The sequence below is a fragment of the Trachinotus anak genome, unplaced genomic scaffold, assembly GCF_046630095.1.
Source record: "Trachinotus anak isolate AG129_WGS33_773 ecotype Australia unplaced genomic scaffold, CSIRO_AGI_Tana_v1 ptg000018l, whole genome shotgun sequence".
Classification (NCBI taxonomy): Eukaryota; Metazoa; Chordata; class Actinopteri; order Carangiformes; family Carangidae; genus Trachinotus; species Trachinotus anak.
This window is the reverse complement of record NW_027273869.1, coordinates 11,508,931-11,529,901: the sequence shown is the minus strand read 5'-3', so window position 1 is coordinate 11,529,901 and position 20,971 is coordinate 11,508,931. Positions and strand designations below refer to the sequence as shown.

General features: G+C 40.8%; 1 protein-coding gene across 4 annotated transcripts in view; it reads left to right on the top strand.

Annotated features, from left to right (window-relative positions):
* LOC139635015 (ELKS/Rab6-interacting/CAST family member 1-like) overlaps window positions 1-20,971 on the top strand; it is a 118,614-nt gene that overhangs the window by 46,262 nt on the left and 51,381 nt on the right. For all 4 annotated transcript variants that reach the window (XR_011694116.1, XR_011694115.1, XM_071501905.1 and 1 more), the window contains 2 exons: window positions 14,283-14,418; window positions 16,586-16,717. Coding sequence is in view for 2 of the 4 variants with exons in the window: in XM_071501905.1 (XP_071358006.1) it covers window positions 14,283-14,418; window positions 16,586-16,717 (268 nt within the window). In the remaining 2 variants the exon portion in view is untranslated. The remainder of the gene's footprint in view (window positions 1-14,282; window positions 14,419-16,585; window positions 16,718-20,971) is intronic.

The following is a 20,971-nucleotide window of genomic DNA, read 5'->3' as shown; positions in this document are numbered from 1 at the left end:
TTTTTGTTGTTTATTTTCCATTCAGTTTCAGGCAACACACAGATGGAGTCAATGGTAATGTTCCCTAAAGTACTAATCTTTTAGTTTTCCCTGTTTCTCACCCCTTCCTCTCCCTTCTTTCTTCCCCTTTTCTCCTTTAATTTCAACTTCATTTCTTCTTCTCATCATCGCCTCCTATTATTTTTTATCATTTCACCTTAAATATGTATACATATTTATGTATGCATAAATATGTATACATTCATGTGATCCCGCATCTGTGTGAGTGGGTTTATGTTTGTGTGTGTGTGTGTGTGTGTGTGTGTGTGTGTGTGTGTGTGTGTGTGTGTGTGACCACCACACCCCAGAAATCCCTCTGCTTCTCATCTGTGGCATTCTCAGCAGTCGCGAAAACAGGCCCCTCCCCCTGCTGCCTCTCAGCAGCCTATGGGGGGGCTGATGTGGGACTACCTGGGCACGTGAGTGGCTGGTGGCCCTGTCAGTCAGACAGATGCACGACAAAACTCACTTTGCTTGTCAGAGGACGGGATATGAGAGCACTGTGATAGCAACCACTCCCATGTGGAAAAGTTTATGGAGGGAAACACTTTGCTATTGCTTCAAAAGTGAACTGTGGTGGACGGTTTTATTCAAAGCACCTCAGGTATCGACCGCCACAGGACCACAAACTTGATTAAAATATAGTCTGATGACACATATAGTCACATTCACAAGATGCTTTTAATAATGTTTTATAGAAATTCATCCTAAGTTAGATCTACGGTGTACCAATCACTGAGCATTCTTACAAGCATGCTCTTAAAGTATCATTTTAGTCATTTTCAGCCAAATATCTTTGAATTTTGAGCTGTTGATTGGATAAAAGAGGCAATTTGATGTAACCTTGGGATCTTGGAAAATGTTCACTATTTTCCGAAATTAATAAAAAAAAACAATTAACCTGTTAAATGAGAAAATAATAATCAGACTGATAGATGATCAAAAGTTAGTTGCAACCCTTGAGTCATTTTTTTTCTGAGCGTATCACATTAGAAGAGAATAAACAGACAAATTCATGTGACTTGTGAAGAGATTTGTTATTTTTGACAGCCTTTTCCACATGGGACATAGCTGAGTATGTTCACTAATAATCACCATCAGAGAGTTGCAGCATTGGACCAGTATTCACCAAGTCTCTATTATGGCTTGTTTGGACTCTTCACAGATTGGACAAAAATACCCTAAAGTTCAGTAACCGGCGCTAGTTGTACTCTTACACGTCTGTGCCATCAGCAGAAGTTTCTGTCGTCTGTTATGCTGCAGGATGACGAAGCCAAACTGCTCCCAAAAGTTTGTAAAATGAGGGCACAGTTTGGCACCAGAGTCTTTGCTGTATTGCCTGAAACTCTTTGAGCCTCTGTTCCTGTCAATGATGCAACTCTTTCATTTAGTGGCTCTGTTTTCACGCTAGACTTTTGTTTTACTTTCAGCTGCAGATGCTTGAGTTGCAGAGTTTAACACGCTCTTTTTCTTTCATTAGGAGTCTGGACATTTCACAAAGTTTTTTCTTTGAATTTCTTTTATAATAACAGGAATGAAACATTTGTTTCTAACCACTTCTCTACCTGTCTGTATAATTTTGGATCAACCTGTCTGTCTTTAGCTCTTTATGTCTGCTAATGTACACTATATCTACTTCATTAACTGGTCTTAATCTGTGAATACTTTCTTTTTGTATCTGATTATCTGTCAGCCTGCATGCCTGCCTGCCTGCCTCTGTGTTTACCTCCTCCCTGAATATCTGTTTCTTTCTCTCTGTCTGTTGTTGTCATTGTTGTTTTTGTGTGTCTGTTTATGAGCGTTTCTGTATAAAGCATCAGGAGATAAAGTCACTCCTTTAACAAAAACTACTTCTTAAGGAAGGTCAGAGGTCAAGAGTTAAAAAAGAACATTAAAAAACGATTTGAATTTTACAAAAAGGTTGAATTTGGTTGTGTTTGAGTTAAAGTGGTGAGAGTAAATTTCTCTTTGAGGGTTAGATGGGTTAGATCTTTCTGTGGTTATGGAAACTGGTTCGTCTCTCTGTCTGTATGCATCTCAATGCCTTTGATTTCTGAATATGCTGTCTGTCTGCACCATCTCTCTCTCTCTCTCTCTCTCTCTTTCTGTCTCTTTAATCTTTTCCTTCAGTTTCTTCCTTGGACATGATCTCTATCCAGTCCCACTCTAAACTTTCCCCCCTCTCTCTTTCTGCCTCTCCCTCTGTCTGTCTGTGTGTTTAGTAGTTTGACTGCGAGACTAATGGTTGTTAATGATTTTAGGGAGATTCAGTATTTCCTCAGTGTCTCTGTCTGGCCAGTAGAAATAGTAGACTATTAATAATTCAGCACCTGCTGACTTTAAACTAGTGGGTTTTTAACTGTGTATGTGTGTGTTATTTAGTCTGCCAGTAGCCACAGATGCAGATTTACAGCAGTGCTTAGTTTGAGGATAACATTGTAATGTAACTTTATAACCATTTAAAAGTGCAGATGGGTGCACATGTGGGATTTCTTACATCATAGGTATTCGAAAGATGTTTTCCTCTCCCATTGGATTACAATAAAATAAAGGCTTCTCAGCAACTTATATTTAATATCTGAACTTTGCAGGCTGCTCGTAGGAAACTGGGATGGTATTAAATGTAGAGTTAGTACATTATGTTTGAGAACTGTATCCTAAAATAGTAAAATTGAGATTAAGTATGAGGAAATTTAACTTTCCTTTTACACACTAGCACATACACATAATCTTTACTGTGAAGGAAGTGGTTTGTAGTGGTTATAGTAGAAAGTGCAAGAGTATGTGATACTTTATACATCCTCACATTTAGGGGTTTCATTTAGCTGTGAGATGTATGATGAGGGAAACTATATTCCTGGTTGACTTAAGGCTGTGGTTGAGCATTAACATGGTGAAACAGTAATAAAAAGGGCAGAACTGACTGTTGGCTACACCTTCAGTTCATGTTTCTATGCCTGTTATAGTTTCTGTTCTCAGAAGAAACATGTACAAATGCAAATGTGGCAGGGTCACACCTAGAAATTCATAATAAGTATGTTGATATCAGACAAACTGCTTATTTTCACATTGAATATTACAAGAGAAGAACTTTTAGGATCAGGATAAGCTAATGTATGTGGTCAAAATAATTCTTCATTGGCTAACAAATTTGATCGTGGTTGCTAGAGTGTAAACTCACCCAAAATCAATAAAGAGCAAAGACAGAGCTAACGTTAAATAACATATTCAGGATTCTACGGGTAAATACTCTACAGAGGACATGCTAGTGGCTTTTTTTGTAACCTGTCACTCAATAATTATTTATAACTTTGTTAGTTAATAATGAGATTCATAGCGCTCATGTTAGCGTAACGTAAACTGGTTATGGTAACGACTGCATCCTACGTGAGAGCAGATAAACTTCTTTTGTTTTAGGAAAAAAAAAGCCCTTTAAAGTCCTAACCTGAGTATCTTTGATCATGACAGGCCTGCTGTGCCTAAATACAGTTATGTTATGATTGGACAATCAAGTGATATAATCTTTACTTTTCTTACTACCTTCTGTCCATGTACCACTGAGACATTTTAACCCAACTGCTCCGTTACTGGTTGTCCACAGATGTCGGTATTTGTAACTGTAAAAATGTGATGTGTGGTGTTTAGGAAGCAGTTTAACAAGCCTTCTGTGTTCAAGATTGTGATAATAATACATTAAGTAACTAGGCTTTTTTTAAACCTGCGAACACTGACCCTACTAATGCAGACTTTGTTCCAGGTCTGCCTAACGCTGATGTGAATTATAAGGCTTAGTCTAGAGCTAACAGGTATGTCAGAGGAGGATACATTTGCCTTTGGCCAACTCTGAGCTTGGCATCAAGGCTAACCCTTGGGCTAGGAGCGAGCAGCAGGAACATTGCTAATGAAAAGATCAGATGTGGGTTAAATAAGGGTAAAAATCAAGCCTCTGCCTTTCCCCTCTAGTGTAAATCCAGCTGTAATGGTACCAGGTTATTTATTTCAGTAACTAGGATGGTAATTGGAGCAGACTGAGTGACTTCACACTGAGGGGAAATGGAGCTGAAAATCTGCCCTGATGGCCAAAATAAAGGATTTGGATGGATGAGTGGAAAACACTGAGAGGGAAAGAAAAAGGAAAAGGGAAAGGTAGGTGGTGGTCGAGGGAGAAAAACAGCAAGACAGAACTGAAATAACGGGTGGAGACATGGAGAGAGAAAGAAAAGAACAGGCAACATGGTGGGGATATAGGGAAACAGAAAACTAAACTGACAGAAAAGACTGGAGAGGGAAAAACAGAGAGAAAAAGGGACCAAGGTTTGGAGATATGTAGAATATAAACCAGAGTAATGGGAAATAAGAGAAGTTTATTGCGTGTTATATTGTTCTGTAATGGACAATTTGTCTCTAGCACGCTGTCGTTAGTGTGCGTTCCCAGGCGAAAGCTCACCCTGGAGTTTGGGCTTTGCCAGCTTGACCAAACACATGAGGAGTGATTGTGGGGAATATACTTTTGAGGTTGACCAACTTCAGGAAGTAAACTTCATATCTTTATGTTTGCATGCCATGTGCCTTTTGGTGGAGACTTTTCCACAGTTCCACGGGCTGCACTGTTCATGTGGCCGCAGCGGGAAGCGAAAGACGTCATCTGCAATATCCAAACCATTGAAGAAGAAATAATTCATAGTGAGCATGCTCTCAGCTTCTGCTTTGATTGGCTAATTGCTCACTTTTTATGGTTTGTGATCGCGCCTGTGTGCCCTTAAATGCCTACTGAGGTCACGCTTGTAGAGGTCATGTAAGGTTAGCAGGCGTACTGAGAAGAAGAAATACCTGCTTTTGACCTGTCTGTCTGTCTATGTGACTGTCTTGCTGCCTGCCCGGCTGTTTGCTTGGTCATGCCTGTCTGCCTGCAGTTTCTCCACGTTCCTCCCTGTCTCCGTCTGTCTCTCTGTCACTTCCCCTGTCTCTCATCTCTTTCCTCTTTGAAGAGTGATCAAGCTGGCTAACCTAACACTCAACTCCTGTCTCCCCTCTCACCTTTCCCTCTCCTTCTCTGTCTCTTTCCCTCTCTTTTATCTTTACAATGCAACACTCTCTCCTGCTCTACCCAGTCTTGCCTCAAGGTTAGTACTGCATGCCTATTTTTCTTCTTCCATCACTCTCTCTCTCATCTCTCTCCTTCATTGTCATACTTCTTGTCCTTGCATCGAGGCACTCTCTCATCTCCTTCGTTCTGTCATAAACCCTGTTTTTAATCATTCTCATCATGTCTGTCTTTGAAGGAGACACCTTGACTTTCACTCTGCTCCCTTTCTCTGTCACATTGCTGCCTCTTTGAAGAGGAAACATTATTGTCTCTCTCTATCACTCTCCATTATAACTCTCTGCTAGTCTCATCACCAGCATTTGAACTTTAATGCTACCACTAAGTTCAGTGACTTCAAATTTGAGGCGACCACAGCAAACAAGCAAGAAATGTTGTAGCAGCATATCGCCATTATTAACTTGGACAGCTGTGAACTTGTGCTCAGGGGTCTTCTTACTTCTGTTGGGTTTCTGTCTTTGTGGCCCTTCCAGAGAAATCACAGCACATTTTGTTCCTGTCACTGCTTTTGTTAAGCAGTTAAGATGGACTGGGATTCAGCTCAAGTTGTGGTGAACTTTTTACACTGTTCAACTCAGATTTCACAATCTTTTCTGGTTTGTTACTCTGTGTTTAGCTCTCAAAATTGTCATGACCTCACCAATTAGACGCTTAACTTGTTGGAGTGGGGTTTTAAAGGAATTGTTTTACATTTTGGGATATGATCTTATTGGTGCTCTTGTTGAGGATTAGAAGAGAAGAGTGATACCACTCTCCTAGCTGTAGGATAAATATGTTGCTGGAGCAAGGAGATGGTTAGCTTAGCATAAGGACTGGAAACTTGGGGAAACAGCTCACCTTCATCTGTCCTCAGGTATTAAAGTCTGCTTAGCAGCATCTCTAAATCTCACTAATTAAAATGTTATATTCAATTGTCATCACCAGGCTGCCAGCGGAGACCACATGAAGTCCCTGCTCCCTGCCAAGAAACAGTCCAGCCACGCTAGCTGTTTCCCCCCATTTTCCAGTCTTTATGCTAAGCTAAGCTAACTGTCTCCTGGCTGTAGTGTTATATTTAATGAACAGATATCAGGAAAGTCTCAAAGATAAGTATTCCTTTAAGCATGGCATCACATGTCATTATCCACATCCCAAGTTTGAAAACTCTCGTCTTTTTCTCCTTTTTTGACTTTTACATATCTATTATCTGTGCGCAGAAAGTGACTGTGTAATGAGATTTCAGCATGAAAATCCCAAAGTCTGAATCTGGCCGTTTCTAACAGATATATCAAAGTCATATTGAAATTTCTCAGACCTTCACATTTTGATCGACCGCATAATAACCACTTCTTCCTTCTGTTTCCTGCATAAATCTGGTGGTCTGAGTGTTTTGTGCGCTCTGCTCTGCTGTAAAGGCCTCCCCAGCGCCAGCTCTCTTTGCTCGTCCTTTCCCTTTTAACTTCTAGAGCCACTGTTCCCCTGCCGGCTTGTCAGCTTTTTTATTGCTGTTGTTCGGGTGTTTTGTGATTCAACTCTAGAGGGGGGAAGAAACAAAAGAAAAAGTTAGCATTTCCTTGCTGTCTGGTAGACGACAGAAAACTTCTTTTTGTTCTTCTGTCCTTTTTTGTGTTTTTTTTCCTTCCTCGTCCTGTCTTTTTTTCTAGTTGTTTTGATCTTGAGCTAAGGAACTCCTCATCCACTGCCAAGTGTCAGACATCAAGGTTTCTGTAGCTTAAAAAGGAATTGTATTGTGTCTTTTTGTGTGTGTGTGTGTGTGTGCGTGTGTGTGTGTGTGTGTGTGCGTGCGTGTGTGCATGCATGTGTGTGATCCCTTTGAGGTCCTCTATGACTCTGAGCATTGAGGTTGTGCATGGATTTGTCAGCTAATTGGTGACAACAAGCAGACACACTCACGTTATCATAGACCATGCATGTTGGGGTTTTTTTCCACACACGCACAAACACACATGCAGAGAGGAATTTGCAGCCTAATAGGTGACAACAGTACGATAACTACTGAGAGGTATCTAATTAAAATACCTGCTTACACACACACACACACAAGGGGTGAGGGAAAATGAAAAACATACTTTTTGCTTAAAATTTTGATTAAGAATATTATTCTCTTTGTTTTTTTATTGCTTCACTTCAACAATGTTTTAAAGAAAAAGACAAACTCAAGTACTGTTTTTTCTTTTACTCTGACCTCATTAAAATACAATATGTGGACAAGTATTAATTTGGTAACTCTGCCAAAACTGAGCTTTGTAAACATTTTGACGAAGATAGATGACCATAAACAGTGTTATTACACCAAATAAGGAAATATTTATGCCTTATATGCTTACATGGGCTGTGTTCACAAATATATTCCTTTTGTCTGCTAAAAAGTGATTTACAGCCAAAGAAATGTACAGTTTGTTATTCTACATTGTGACATGGGGTCAAATTAGTTAAAACTCTTATGACCAAACTGTTATAAAACTCCAAACATAGAAATCCATATCGACATATTGTATCTGGGATTTGTGTGGAGCAGTGTTGCATGAAAAGTGCTGTCATCACGAGAGCTGCAAGCATTAGTCATTTCATTGAAAGATTAACTGGCAGCCACTTTGATAAGTGATTAATTACTTTTTTTTTTTAATTTACTTATTTATTTATTTTACATTTTATTTACCAAAGGATTAATCAGAAAATAATCTAGAGATTAATCAGTGATGACAATAATCATTAGACACAGTTGAAGTCAACAGTTCAGGTATGGAGCCAATGAAAATTCATTGTTTTCTACCATGTTTTACAGCTGGAGACACTAAACAGAAATTATGTTTCTGAAACATGTTGTCAGTTCAAATTTATGTCTATAAGAAATTCTTATAAAATTAGGAAAGGCCACAGAGTATCAAGCTAATAAAACAATGTTGAGTATGTTTTTTGAGCTGTTAAACAGATCATTAAGGTTAAAGGAATGCTACCGTATTTCATGTATATAACAGCAAACTGTAAGTACTGAGACGTGATGATAGTCTTCCTGTGCTGGTGGCTCATCTACAGTATAATCTGGAATTCAAATCAGAAGACGAATATGAGGCTGAGGAACAGAGTGTCAGTGTTTAACTCAGGGACTTCGTTGTTCTCCATGTTAAACAAAGACACTGCCAACATCAACTCCAGCTCTCTGTCACATGCTTACATTGTTACTGTAATCTAAACACTCCCAGTTTAGTGTATTGTTAGTTCTGAAGTGTGGATATATCCCGTAAATATGATTTATTTTCATAAGGACAGATGAAGTTGAGAAAGACATTTCATTCTGTCTGCAGTTTTATCACAGTATTTTTACAGCTAGTTTGGACTGTGGTAGTTTGTACACATACACACATACAGGCCTCAGCTGCCTTAGCTCCTTATTTACCCCACAAATTTCCTGGTCTGCCTGAGGGATTTCCTACAGTCATTCTTCAAATCATAAATTAAGCATTTCTGTCTTTATTCCTTAGAAATGCCCTTCTTGTACCGTAAGTTTTTCTACCGCATCAGCAGTGGGAAAGACTAAACCATTATGTTTTTGATCATTTTTTTTTCATGTTTTATAGTTTTTATAGGCTTAGTAAACCAAACCAATATTTCCTGTATTTTCAAAGGAAATACTGAATTCTGAGTAGTTAAAAGGAAATCCTTGATGTTAATGTTGGGTGAACTATGTGCAGTAAACATACATGAGGCCCCCGAGCATTTCTGATCAAATATTTATACAGGTCTCCAAATGTAATATTAATATTACCTTAATGTGGGTCCCTGAATATCAGCAGCATGCTAATGAGGGAGGCCAAAAAGTTTTTTTTTTTTTTGGAGAGTTTGATGTTTACTGAAGTTTTATGAGATTGTGTGTGTATTTGTGTGTGTGTGGTTTCATTTTTACCAGTAGCTGCAAACAGTGTTTTTTTTACTTTTTAAGCTTTAATGAAGGCTATTCTCTGTTTCTACATTTGTGTATATGAGTCTATGTATGTAGTATATACAAGTGTGTGTGTGTGTGTGTGTGTGTGTGTGTGTGTGTGTGTGAGTGTGTGTATGGTCAGTACATGAGGATATTTTTATGGTTTTGCAAAATTTAGGAAGTTCAGACACACCAACGTACTTGTTGCTGTCAACATGTAATATATGTTTGCAGTATGTGCCACCGTGTTTACATGTGTGTATTTCTGTGTAAATGGTGCAGTTGCCTGCTCAAATGTGTGAGTGTGTGTGTGTGTGTGTGTGTGTGTGTGTGTGTGTGTGTGTGTGTGTGTGTGCACTTTGAAAATGTGTGTGGTCCAGCCGAGAGATTTGATTTAATACAAAGCAGCTTGTGTTGGGAGCGGCTCACAACATCATCCCTGTGTGTGTGAGTGTGTGTCTGTGTGTGTGTGTGTGTGTCCTATCAGCACAGTTTCGGTAAATTTGTGCCTTCATTTACGTTTATACTGTGTGTCACAGTGCATAATTGTGTATGTGTGCACTTTGTGCCTGTGTGTGCAGACGTGGTTTCGCTGCACATTAGTATGTCGTGTTTACAGCGCTGTGGGTGAAGTGAACTCTCTCGTGATTCCGCCTCCTCCAGCGGTTTGCAGCAGCTGTTGAAAGTGATTTCAGAGGGAGAGTGAAGGAAGTATTTTACATATTAAAACAACTTCAAATGGCGCCGAGCCTCCGCTGAGCAGAGCCACTGAGTTCAACAAGCAACTTGTGCTCCTAAAGGCAATGAGGGCAATCAAAGTGTTTTAGTGTTTAATTAAATGTGTGAAATTAAAACTGTAATCATGTTCCATCCAGTTTGTTAGTCAGGACAGAGAGGGGTGGAAGTGGAAAGTTGAAAAAAAAAAAAAGATTGAGCTGACACATGATGTATGCTGTACAGTAGAATCTCATGTCACAGTGTCACAGCAACATCATAATATTGACATTATATTAATCTGATACTTAATCAAAGCCTGTAGGGAAACTCCTCTTTCTCCTTCCTTTTCATGAGCCTCATAATTAAGTAACGTTGTTCAGAAAATGAGAATGAGCTCTGTTTATTTAACACAATGAAGCATTCAGTCTCATACAGTTGTATTCATGGTATGTCACTGTCAGTATATTCATCTCCTTAACCCTGCCCCTACCCTCTTTAAAAAAAACCCACAGCCTTTAACTTTAAAGTCAACATCACAATGTTTATGCAGATATAAATGTGTATAAAATATGGCCAGATAAATTATGAGGAAATATACATAATGATGCAAAACAATCTCGACATCTTGTCTTTGAATATTTCAGTCAATATAAACATTGCATGGCTCCAATAAAACACTGGAACAAGTAGAGTCAGGACAAATATGTGATATTAATGTGGAAAAATGAAATTAAGGTTCCAGAGTTTACTATAACTTATTATTAAATGACATGACATGTGACAAGACTGAATGTTTTAGATTAACTCAAATAGAAATGAAACACTTAGCTGTCCTTCCTGCTGATTTTAATATGCTGGTTTTTGACTTCAAAACAATTAGAATAAATCCCTTTGAATTATGAATTTTATAGAGAAATAGATTTTTTTTTAAAAACTCAAAGCAAAAATGTATAATAATCACCACCAATAATCATTAGTTGCAGCCTTAAACATAACTTAAGATGTTACCTTTCTGTCTTATACATTTTATATAATATGTGTATCGGTTGATTTCTTTACATTTAACACCTGTTTAGAGGGACTTGTTACAAGTAAACACAGGTACAGTATATTTGCAGATGATTTGGGATGTTTGGCTGCTCTTGCCGTCATTTGTGATGTGTGCTTTAATTTATAGAGAGTAGAAGGGGAGTCTGAGGAAAAAGAAAAGCACAGGAGATGGAAGTGACAAAAAGAGGGAGAGGCAGGAATCAGGGAGAGGAAAGGATGAAATGGTCCATGGTCTGATGAAAATACTTTATCCGAAGGAAAGGGTAATGTTGCATTTGGAGAGGGTGTGGGTTCGGAGGAGAAGAACATTTGTCCTGATATGCTGGCTTGATGCAAGTAAACGATTGCTTTCATGCAAATAATTATAATACAGTGTGCAAGAAAAATGGCAAATAAGTGGAGGGAAAGAACAGAGTTGGTTTTGGAGAGCAGGAAAATTCCAATGAGCAAAGAGAGGATGAAGAGGAACTTGCTGTGGTCTGATGCAAATGTGCGATAGTTGCCCATGCAAATGATCTGCGTGCTGAAAAGTGATACAGGCAAACAAGTGGGGTTTGAGCAAAACAAGTGTTTAGCGTTAGCAAAAGGGCAAGAGGAAAAAGAGAGAGCGTAAGTGGGAACCGAGTGTTGAGTCAATAGGAAACATTGCAATCTAAAAGTCTATTCCACATACACGTTCACTCACATACATAGAGTAAATGTAGCATGAAGTAGGGAAACCTCAGAGAGCTAACCAGATGGTTGGAGCTTCCTGGAAATCCTCCAGTAGGAACATTCCTGCCTGTTTATGACCTGTTACACACTCACACAGGGCGTATAGCACAAAATTGATCCCAAATATTCAAATAACTCCATCCCACATGCAGGGTGCAAACTCAAATCAGGACCCAGTAGAGGAAACAAAAAAAAAACCCCACCATGCTTACTTCATTTGCTTTCCTGTTTTACTGATGCAATATGTTACACATGTCGGCCCTTAAAAGATGCACACAAAAACAATACAAGTAAAACCCACACACACACACACACACACACACACACACACACACAGAGAGCTCAGATTATTATTTTGTGAGCTTTGAACAGGCCAGGTGCTGCAGAGCAGCTTTGGCTGCATCGTCGCATTTCAACTTCTCCTCCAGCTTCCCAAGTTTCTCTGGACGGTTTGCAATTGGGCCCCCTGGACCTTTTAGCAAACACATAGAGGATTTTATTTTACCATCCTCTGCCAATATCATTTCTCAACTTTTCTGGCAGTGATGCTGATATAAAAGCCATTTGATGGATTGCTCCCATTATTTTAGGTCCATGTAGCAGGTAGTTCAAGGCTCTGGAGAGGCAGGAAAGATGCAGGAAAGTGGTGGCATTAAATATTTACACTGTAGAATATGTATATCACTCTGCGTGTAAACAAATAAACTTTATTCTCTTATGAATTCACACAGAAGATTGCACTCAAAGGGGTAAAACAGTGAAAACAAAGTGAATGAAACAGCAAGCGGTGAGATCGGACGATTGCAAATGCATCGAGTTAAGCTCAGGGCTTTGTGGAGAGGAGACACAGGTCAAACGTCATGCAACGATTAGAACCTGTTTACACCTTCGGAAACAGAATATGCAGCGCTCGGCTCGTAAAAATGATTTCCCATGAGTGCACATGTTTTGCTGCTAGTGTGAGATGGCACTCGCTGTGGATTCCCATCACTGGAGGTCTTTTACTGGCAGCTGCAGCGATGGAAGTGGAGAAAATAGATTTATCTGCGAGGCTGTAAAAAGTTATGATAACAGGAACACACGCACATGCATAAACATTTGCGCGGCGCAGTTAGACGCACTGTGCGCATGTTTAAAAAAATGCAAACATACAAAAGACTGGAGGACATATGCAGAGCAGAAAGAATGACTTTTATTGAGGCTGATTAATTTCGAATGTGTTAGTCAGCAGTTTAGTTTTGTCTTACAAGTGTCTTTGTTGGATAAGCGCCTGTGTGTGCACATGTGGCTGTGTTATGCTTGAACATTTATCCTTTGTGTTTGACTTATTTTTCGTCTGTGTCATGATTCAGTAGACGTTGTTAAACCTTACAGGCATTAGCTTGGGTTAGTCCACATCTGTGTGTGTATGGAAGGTATGAAAGATGCTGATCGAGTCAAGCTGGTGTGATAGCTGATAGGCCTGTGACAGAGCCACAATGGCCTCCAGACAGTTTAAACAGGGATTAAACCCTTTCTCCATCCCACAACCCTGCTGCACCCATGAGATCTCCCTCTCTCTCTCTCTCTCTCTCTCTCTGTCTATTTTCTTGCTCTCTCTCTCCCTCCTTCCCCAGATGATGATTTAGACCCTGCTTCCTGACACCCAGTAATCCCTCTCTGAAAAGATCCTCATACTTCCCACTGTGGAGGAATTCTTAAATGTCATCTCGTCATTGATTCATAGCTTTTCATTGAATTCACTCACTGATCTTTACATGATATTGGCCTCAAGGGATTTTACCTCTGCACTGTATTGTGCAGAATAGTTAATCGCAGTGTCTTGTAGTATCATCGCAATGGAACAAACAGGCACTGTGTCCGCAATGTGTTATGAATACGACGGTTTGAATGGATATATTAAATGTCAGCTGTGCTTAGAAGCTGCCAGCATTGTAAATACTGGTGTATTCAGTTTAGTTGTTATTGCTGTGTGTGTTAGCGTGCATGCATCTGAGGTCACTGTGGCAGATTTTTGCAGTCAGAGGTGGTTTTCAAGTGCTGTGAAGGATAAAACTGGTGCTTTTCACAGCTTCACACACTTAACTAAGAAAAAGAAACCACACCAGTTTGAAATACTCCTGAATGCAATTTAATTCCCGGAGAAAATAAAGTTTCTAGGTTTTTCTAATTTGAGGTTTGAGAATCAGTACATACAGCATGTGAGGGGGCAATGTCAGTAACGCTATCCTCTTTAAGTGTGGTTATCAAGGGTTTCTCCAGCATTTTTTGCCTTTTTCCTGACAGTCCTGGGGGGACATTTCAACAAATGTCCCTCGTTGAACTTAAATCAGGGTCAGAATGTTAGACATCTAGCCCCTCCCCAGGACACCCTGTGTTATTGAGATATCTGTTCATTTTTTGGAAAATACTTTTATTTACTAAATGAATAAAGGTCCATTTCTTAATTTATGGGAGGGCCTAACTTTTTGAGTGATTCTTTTAGTGAGACATTTGAATATTTTTAGCCACGTGATGTATAAAATTGCAATCAATATTCTCTTGTAGTGTATTTTTCAGTCTAATTATTTATGATGAACTCTGATCCAGGATTTTTATATCTAAAGCTCCTTTGTGTGTGCTGTTATCCTCTGCCTTCTGTTGACATCTGTATACAATAAACGTCATCCATATTTGGTGATGCATTGACTTTGACTTTGATGGATTTTGTGTGTGTGTGTGTGTGTGTGTGTGCAGGCAGATGAAGGACCAGTCGAAGAAGGTGGCCAACCTGAAACAAAAGGAGCAGCTGGAGAAAAGCAAGAACGCCCAACTGATGGAGGAGGCCAAGAAGAGAGAGGACAATCTCAACGAAAGCTCCCAGCAGATTAAGGTATGCAGGGAGGAAGAGGAGGGAAGAAGAGGAGGGAGGAAGCTGTAGAAGGTGGAGGGGGGTGGAAGGAGAGGGTGAAAAAAAAAAGTGAGAAAAAGTTTCTCTCCTCCGTCTCTATGTCCTACCTTGAATATTGTCTGCTATCACAACAATGCTTCATTGTAAGGTGACAGTAATGACAGGGAGCAGCCTGAGGCAATGTCAAACACACTCACTCACACACACACACTCACGCACACTCACACATGCCATGCAGCTCTGACAGGGGGTAACTGAAGAGGATGACTGACAGGGAGAGCAGATGGAAGATGGAGAGGAGACAAAAAAAAAGGGTGGGAGAGGTTGAAGAGAAAAAGTTGTTAAAAGGAGGAGGAGCGGTGATTAGAGGAGAAACACTTGACTATGAAGTGAATGCTGTGGGTTTTAAAGGCTTCCTGTGGTGGGAGAGCATCTCCTAATTTTCTGCTCGGGTGTCAAGTGACCACAAGACGAACAGTGATGTGCGGGGTGATGATTGCGAATGCGGTTTTCCACATATTTCCTCAGATTGCAGGTTTTCTTTCCCCTCTTCATCTCGACCTTTAATTTCACCCTTTTGACCCTGAATTTCCCTTAAACTTTGCCTGACTTTCTCTTTTTTTTCCCCCTCATCCATCCTCCTCTTCCCCCTCCCTCTCCTCTTCCAGTAATCGTTAATCTCAGTGGCCTCTCTGATTAGAGGCAGATGAAAACACTCTCTCTCTCTCTCTGTGTGTGTTTGTGCGAGTAAGCATATGCTCCCTCTAGCTATGATTGATCATTGGTTTAAGGAGGTTGGAGGTTGTCATTTGTGCATATGTGTGTGGTTAGGAGATGAGCTGATAGCTATGTGAGTCACTCAGACTTATGAGACCGCAGCGGTTACAACCATAACTAGTGTGTGTGTCAATTGTGAGCTACTCTGCATAGTTTAACCAGCACTGCGGACTGTACATGGAATGTGAGTATAATTCATACCGTAAATTTAATTCAATACAATAAGAAGATTTAATTCAATTAAATTCCACCTCAGTCTGCATAGTTAGACACCAAGTAATGTTGGATCTGGAGCAGGACACAGATTCACTGCACATGTGCTGGAGATGCTCTGGAGGTTTGTTCATGGCCGCTGTAATGTCTCATCCTCTGTGTCCCACCTGGTCTCCATCAGCTATTCATTCAATTCTAATGTAACCACCAAAGTCAGTCAATTGCCTGGCAGGAGGAAAATAGTTCTTTTTATGAGGAATTGGCAGGAAGTTCATGCAGTCATTTTACTTAAAAACAGCTTCATGTGTGATTTCCTGAGTCCTCGGAGGCAGATGGAGATCAGATTGTCTAATTTGTGAGTCTTTTTGCAGCCTTATTCCAGTTGCAGGGAGCAGCAGACGGGAATGAGGAGTGTCCAAGGTTTTCAGTCAGGGGACATGTAAAGCAAGATGTGACAGGGAAAGCTGCTGTTACGAGAAACTTAACACACTCTGTCGGATAAGGTGGATATCAGATCAAGGAGGGTTTTTTACTGCATTACTGAGTAAATGACTTTCTGGCTAATCGACACTTGTTGTTTGGACATCATAATGTAAAGACACTCCAACAAAAATTAGAGATATTGTATAAGTATCTAATCTAATAAATGATTATAATAGTGAAATAGTGAAAAATAACCATCACTATTTACCAGACTCAGAGAGCTTGTTTTATCCAATCAACAGCCCAAAATAATCAATTTGAAATGATGTAAAACACACAAATACTCACATTTCAGCGGTTGGATCTGTTTAATGTTTAATTGAGTTTTTAGCCGTGCTGCCCGCTGTCGGTTCAGTCTGGAATATCTCAACAAAGTTTGGATGGAGTGCCATAAAATTTTGTACAGACATTGATGGTCTCAGGAGGATGGAGCTTACTGACTTAAGTGAACCCCTGACTTTCATTGTTTTGAGTGAAATATCTCCATAACTTGTTGATGGATTTGAGCAAAATTTGGTTCTGACATTCATGTTCCCCTCATGTCCGGCCCTACACACCCGCAAAACTAATGAAGTTCCCCATAGGCCTCAGCTACACTTTGTGTTTCTGCAGCCTTATTCCTTGATAAACTTCACCTATCCATGCTGTCTTAACATTGCACACTTCCTCTCTGTAGGACTCCCTCCGTCAGAAGGAGGATCGCATCGAAGAGCTGGAGGAGGCGCTGAGGGAGAGTGTTCAGATCACAGCAGAGAGGGAGGTGGTGCTCGCCCAGGAGGAGCAAGCACGCACACAGGCCGAGAAACAGGTACTCTCTCCCACAGTGTCTAACAAACACACAAACACTTAACATTGCCTTTTGACCCCCCCCCACCCCCCCCCCCCCACCCCCCACCCACCCACCCACCCCCCCACCCCCCCAGCCAATACATGTGTGAACCAAACCTTTCCTTAAACTCAACCCCTGTCAGTTATTTATTTGTACGAACACACAAATGTCCTCCTTCGTTTTCTGCCTTTGTGGGTCAGTTACAGTTGCATACATACAAGAAAACACACACGGACAAACAACTTTGTGGCAACATAAAAACTGTTTCTGACATAGTTAAACATTGCCATGCCAAAAGTGGCTAATGTCAGCGGCAACACACGTGCCCAGTGCCAACTGAGCTCATTCAGGTGTGGCTCTGTATGTGTGTTTGCCCAGTCACTCCTCATTTGGGGGAGAGGTAAATACGTCCCTATTTAAAGAACAGCTTGTGTTTTGTTCTCATCAGCCGGCAACACACAAACAGCTTTTCCTTAAACTGAGCTAGAGTCCGACAGCTCCAACTCCTGATCTGTTTTATCTATATTGAGACAGCTCATAACGGTGTCGAGGGAGGCTCAGAAGGGAAGGGTTTAGTGGATTCAACCTCAGACCAGTGGGAGTGTGTGTGTCACTCCCGTGGGTACCAGTGACTTAACAAGGCCACAGAGATGGGAAATGTTCCTCAGAGCCTGGATGGGTTCTGACAAGTGGGAAAAAACAGCGTGGGCCGTAAGGATGAAAACTGCCCTGAGAAAACACTGCCCACTGTAGCTGTTGGCACAACAGCTGGACTCCATTGTTATTACTGCCTCTAAATGTTGGACGTCCTCTCTGGCCTTTACTTACCAGACTACCTCTGGAGAGACACATGAAGGCAGGCATGCAAACAGATGTTTTACTTTTTGAGGTATTTTGCTGACACCCTCATCCTTGCTAAATGTTAGTGAGCACCGTGGCAGAATAAGTTCCAGACAGACACATGCAGCGGAGGAAAGACAGAGCGTGAGCAAAGACAAGGAGATGGGTGTACTGTATGAGAAAGACATGATGGACACACACTCTACGTAAAGGTGAAACAAGGCGTACAAGACGGATTTAATGTCTCCAGCTCCATGTGCTTTTAAAGCTCTCAAAACTTTATTTCAAGCTCCTGGAGCAGTAAGCACCACAGGAAACATGATTAAAATGACACACGTGATAGGTTGGATTTTCCTTTTGATATAATGATGCAACCAAAAAGAAATGGCATTTGAGATTAGGATATTTGACTCTGGGAATTTAATGCAGCTTTAATGAAGGGTTTATTACTTTTCATTTGAGTGCGAATCAAAGAGAAAGAGTGGGAACACCGGTGGAGATGCCTTGTCGAGCACTTAAACATCCACAATCACATGCATTTTTTTTAACCATATTAAAAAGCCCAGGAACCTTTTCAAGGACTTAACTGCATGTTTTAGGCAGTTATGGAGAAGATTTGGGGCCTAAAACTGAGAGTGTTCATAACAGTGAAGATTGAAACAAGTGAAAGAAAGATGGAAAAGTCACGTCCAACATGTTTATCCTCCTGAAGTTTACTGTGGTTTAATTTGTTTAGAGTAATTTATGCCAAGCTTTCACGTTTAATTTGGCAGCGGTGTATTGAAATGGTTGAAAATGCTAGAAGTGGCAGCTTTAATTAGACAGAATGGAGGCCATTTAGGCCAGGACAGGGTGCTGGAGAGCGTCCTCGTCTTCAGATGCTTCAGTGAAGGAGGAAGGAGCTGAAACGTCAGCGTGTGGTGAACGAGTGGAGATGGCAGCCAAACGCTCAGCGCAGTCCTCACCCAACATCAACAACACTAATTCAGCCTTTCAGCGCACACGCGCACACACACACACATATGTGCGCACTCAATACACACAGACAGGATAGTAATACACAAGACAGCGTTCCACATACATACACATATTTCTCCAGACACACAAACATGGCGGAAAGAAGTGCTAACTGCTATTCAAACAGTGCACCGACACAGCACAACATAGCATTCAGCAGGAGCCAGATGGACACGACTTTGGTTTTCTAACTGGAAACGTGTCTCTATATACACAAGTAAATTGTAAATAAATATTTTTGTGTTCCTGTTTTACTGCGTCACTGCAATTAGCCTTTCACATAATGATTTATAAAATGATGACAGAGGGAGAGACAATTTCCTCCCTTAATGAGGACGGCCTGTTCAAAGGCACACACATTGCTTATTATAGCGTTGGCATACACACACACACACACACACACACACACACACACACATGTAAATGCAGCCAAACCAGGCACCAACACACATGCCGTTACTAAATATTGGTAGACACACATAAACATACTGTTCATGTGCAGCATTATATTGACATTATATTGTGTGTGTGTGTGTGTGTGTGTGTGTGTGTGTGTGTGTGTGTGTGTGTCATGGATATGGTTTGTCCAGTAAAAATGGTTGACCACATGAAAATATACTCAACCTATTCTGCTAGACATGAGTCACTAGTGTATGTGTGACCACTGCAGAAAGGTGTGTGTGTGTGTGTGTGTGTGTGCGCGTGAGAAGTGAGTCAACAGTATGACACATGCCATCTGTCTCTTCAGAGACCAAACTAAAGACAGACGGTCTCGTCTCCAGCTTTCCGTCCTTTATTAACCAGACAATTTTAATTCTTGAACCCAGTGCACCTTCGTCTTTCTTCCTTTCTTTCGCTCAAAATAAATGTAAACTCACACAAACACACACACGCACACATTAAGTAGACTGAAGGGGTTGCTGCCCTCCTGTCCTCCTGTCCTCCAGCTCCTTCTTTTCCAGCCGGGCCTTGTCGCTCCGCACCCCTCCCTGCATCCCTCCATCCTTCAGTCTCTACATTTCTGATGTCGGCCAAAGGCCTTTCTCTCTTCCTCCTCTCCTCTGTCTCCCTCTCTCTGTCCTTTAGGTTACCATCATCTGTCTCCTCTCCTCTCCTCTCCTCTCCTCTCCCTTTTCTTTCTGTCTTGTCTGAATTGCATTTTTAACACTGCCTGTGTTTCTGACTGCTCAGTGCTACTTACTGCACTCTGTCTGCATTTCTTTTATCTGGTTCTCTTTCATGTTCTTAGCGTTTGTGTCTATTGCTTTCTCACTCTTCCACTTTTGCTGCAGTTTATTTTTTCACTTGAGCGCTTTTACAACTTTTCTCTTTCTCCTGTCTTTTCCTCTGCTCTTTCTCCCTGTGTGTTTGTTGCTTTACGTATCTCCTCATCTCTTATCTCCTCCTAATGCTTTTATTTTTTCTCTCCTACTTTCATATTCTTTTATCCACCCTTCCCTCTGCCCATTCTTTCCTCTGTCCTTTCCTACATCACCCTTTCCCTTTTCTGTCCTCCTTCTTTTCCTCTTTTTCTCTCACTCTCTCCATGTTGTATCCCTTTTTTCTCCCCCCTCACTGTCACCGTCCCCTTGCCTTTCTCTGTTTTCTCCCGCCTCTCTCTCTCTCTCTCTCTCTCTCTCTCTCTCTCTCTCTGCTCTTTTTGTACGCAGCTCTCTCACATTCCAATGCATGAGTTCACCACCGCCAGCTTTAGGTGGTCAAAGGTAACAATCAATCATCACAGACCGCACTCACCTGCCTTTTACTACATTTCATTACTCATTCATGTCTTCACCAGTCTGTGTGTTTTTTTTTTTTTTATTCCACTCTGTTCCATTTTTATTTTAGTGACCTGCAAGATATAAAGTGGAATGTAAATACTTATACAGTGCATTGTTTTCTGTTGAACGTACTTACAGTGTGCGCTGCCCTGTGAACTAGAGAAACATGTTGTTGAAAAAAGTTTCTTTTACCAAATCAGACCTTGTTTGTTCATACAGTCATCCATTCATTCATGCATCCATTCAGATTCCATCACAAACTTACTCTACCCAGATTACAGAGGCTTTTTACTGATATGCTTTTATTAGTAACAACAGACGAAGACAAGGTTAGACTCCTCCAGCATGTAGCATCTTTATTATCTCCTCGATCAACCTGCAGATCACGAGGGTGATGGGGAAGACAGAATGACAGGGTGACAGTGATATTTAAAGAGCCGCATCCAACAACCAGAAATTTAATTGGCCACATGTGACATAAGACTTTGGGAGAGGAACTCTGACGGCATGGGGAAGCGGAAGTCATGGAACAAGATTAAAGTGGAAAGAAACAGCAAAAAGTCATCAACAGAATAAAGATGGTAAAACATGAGAG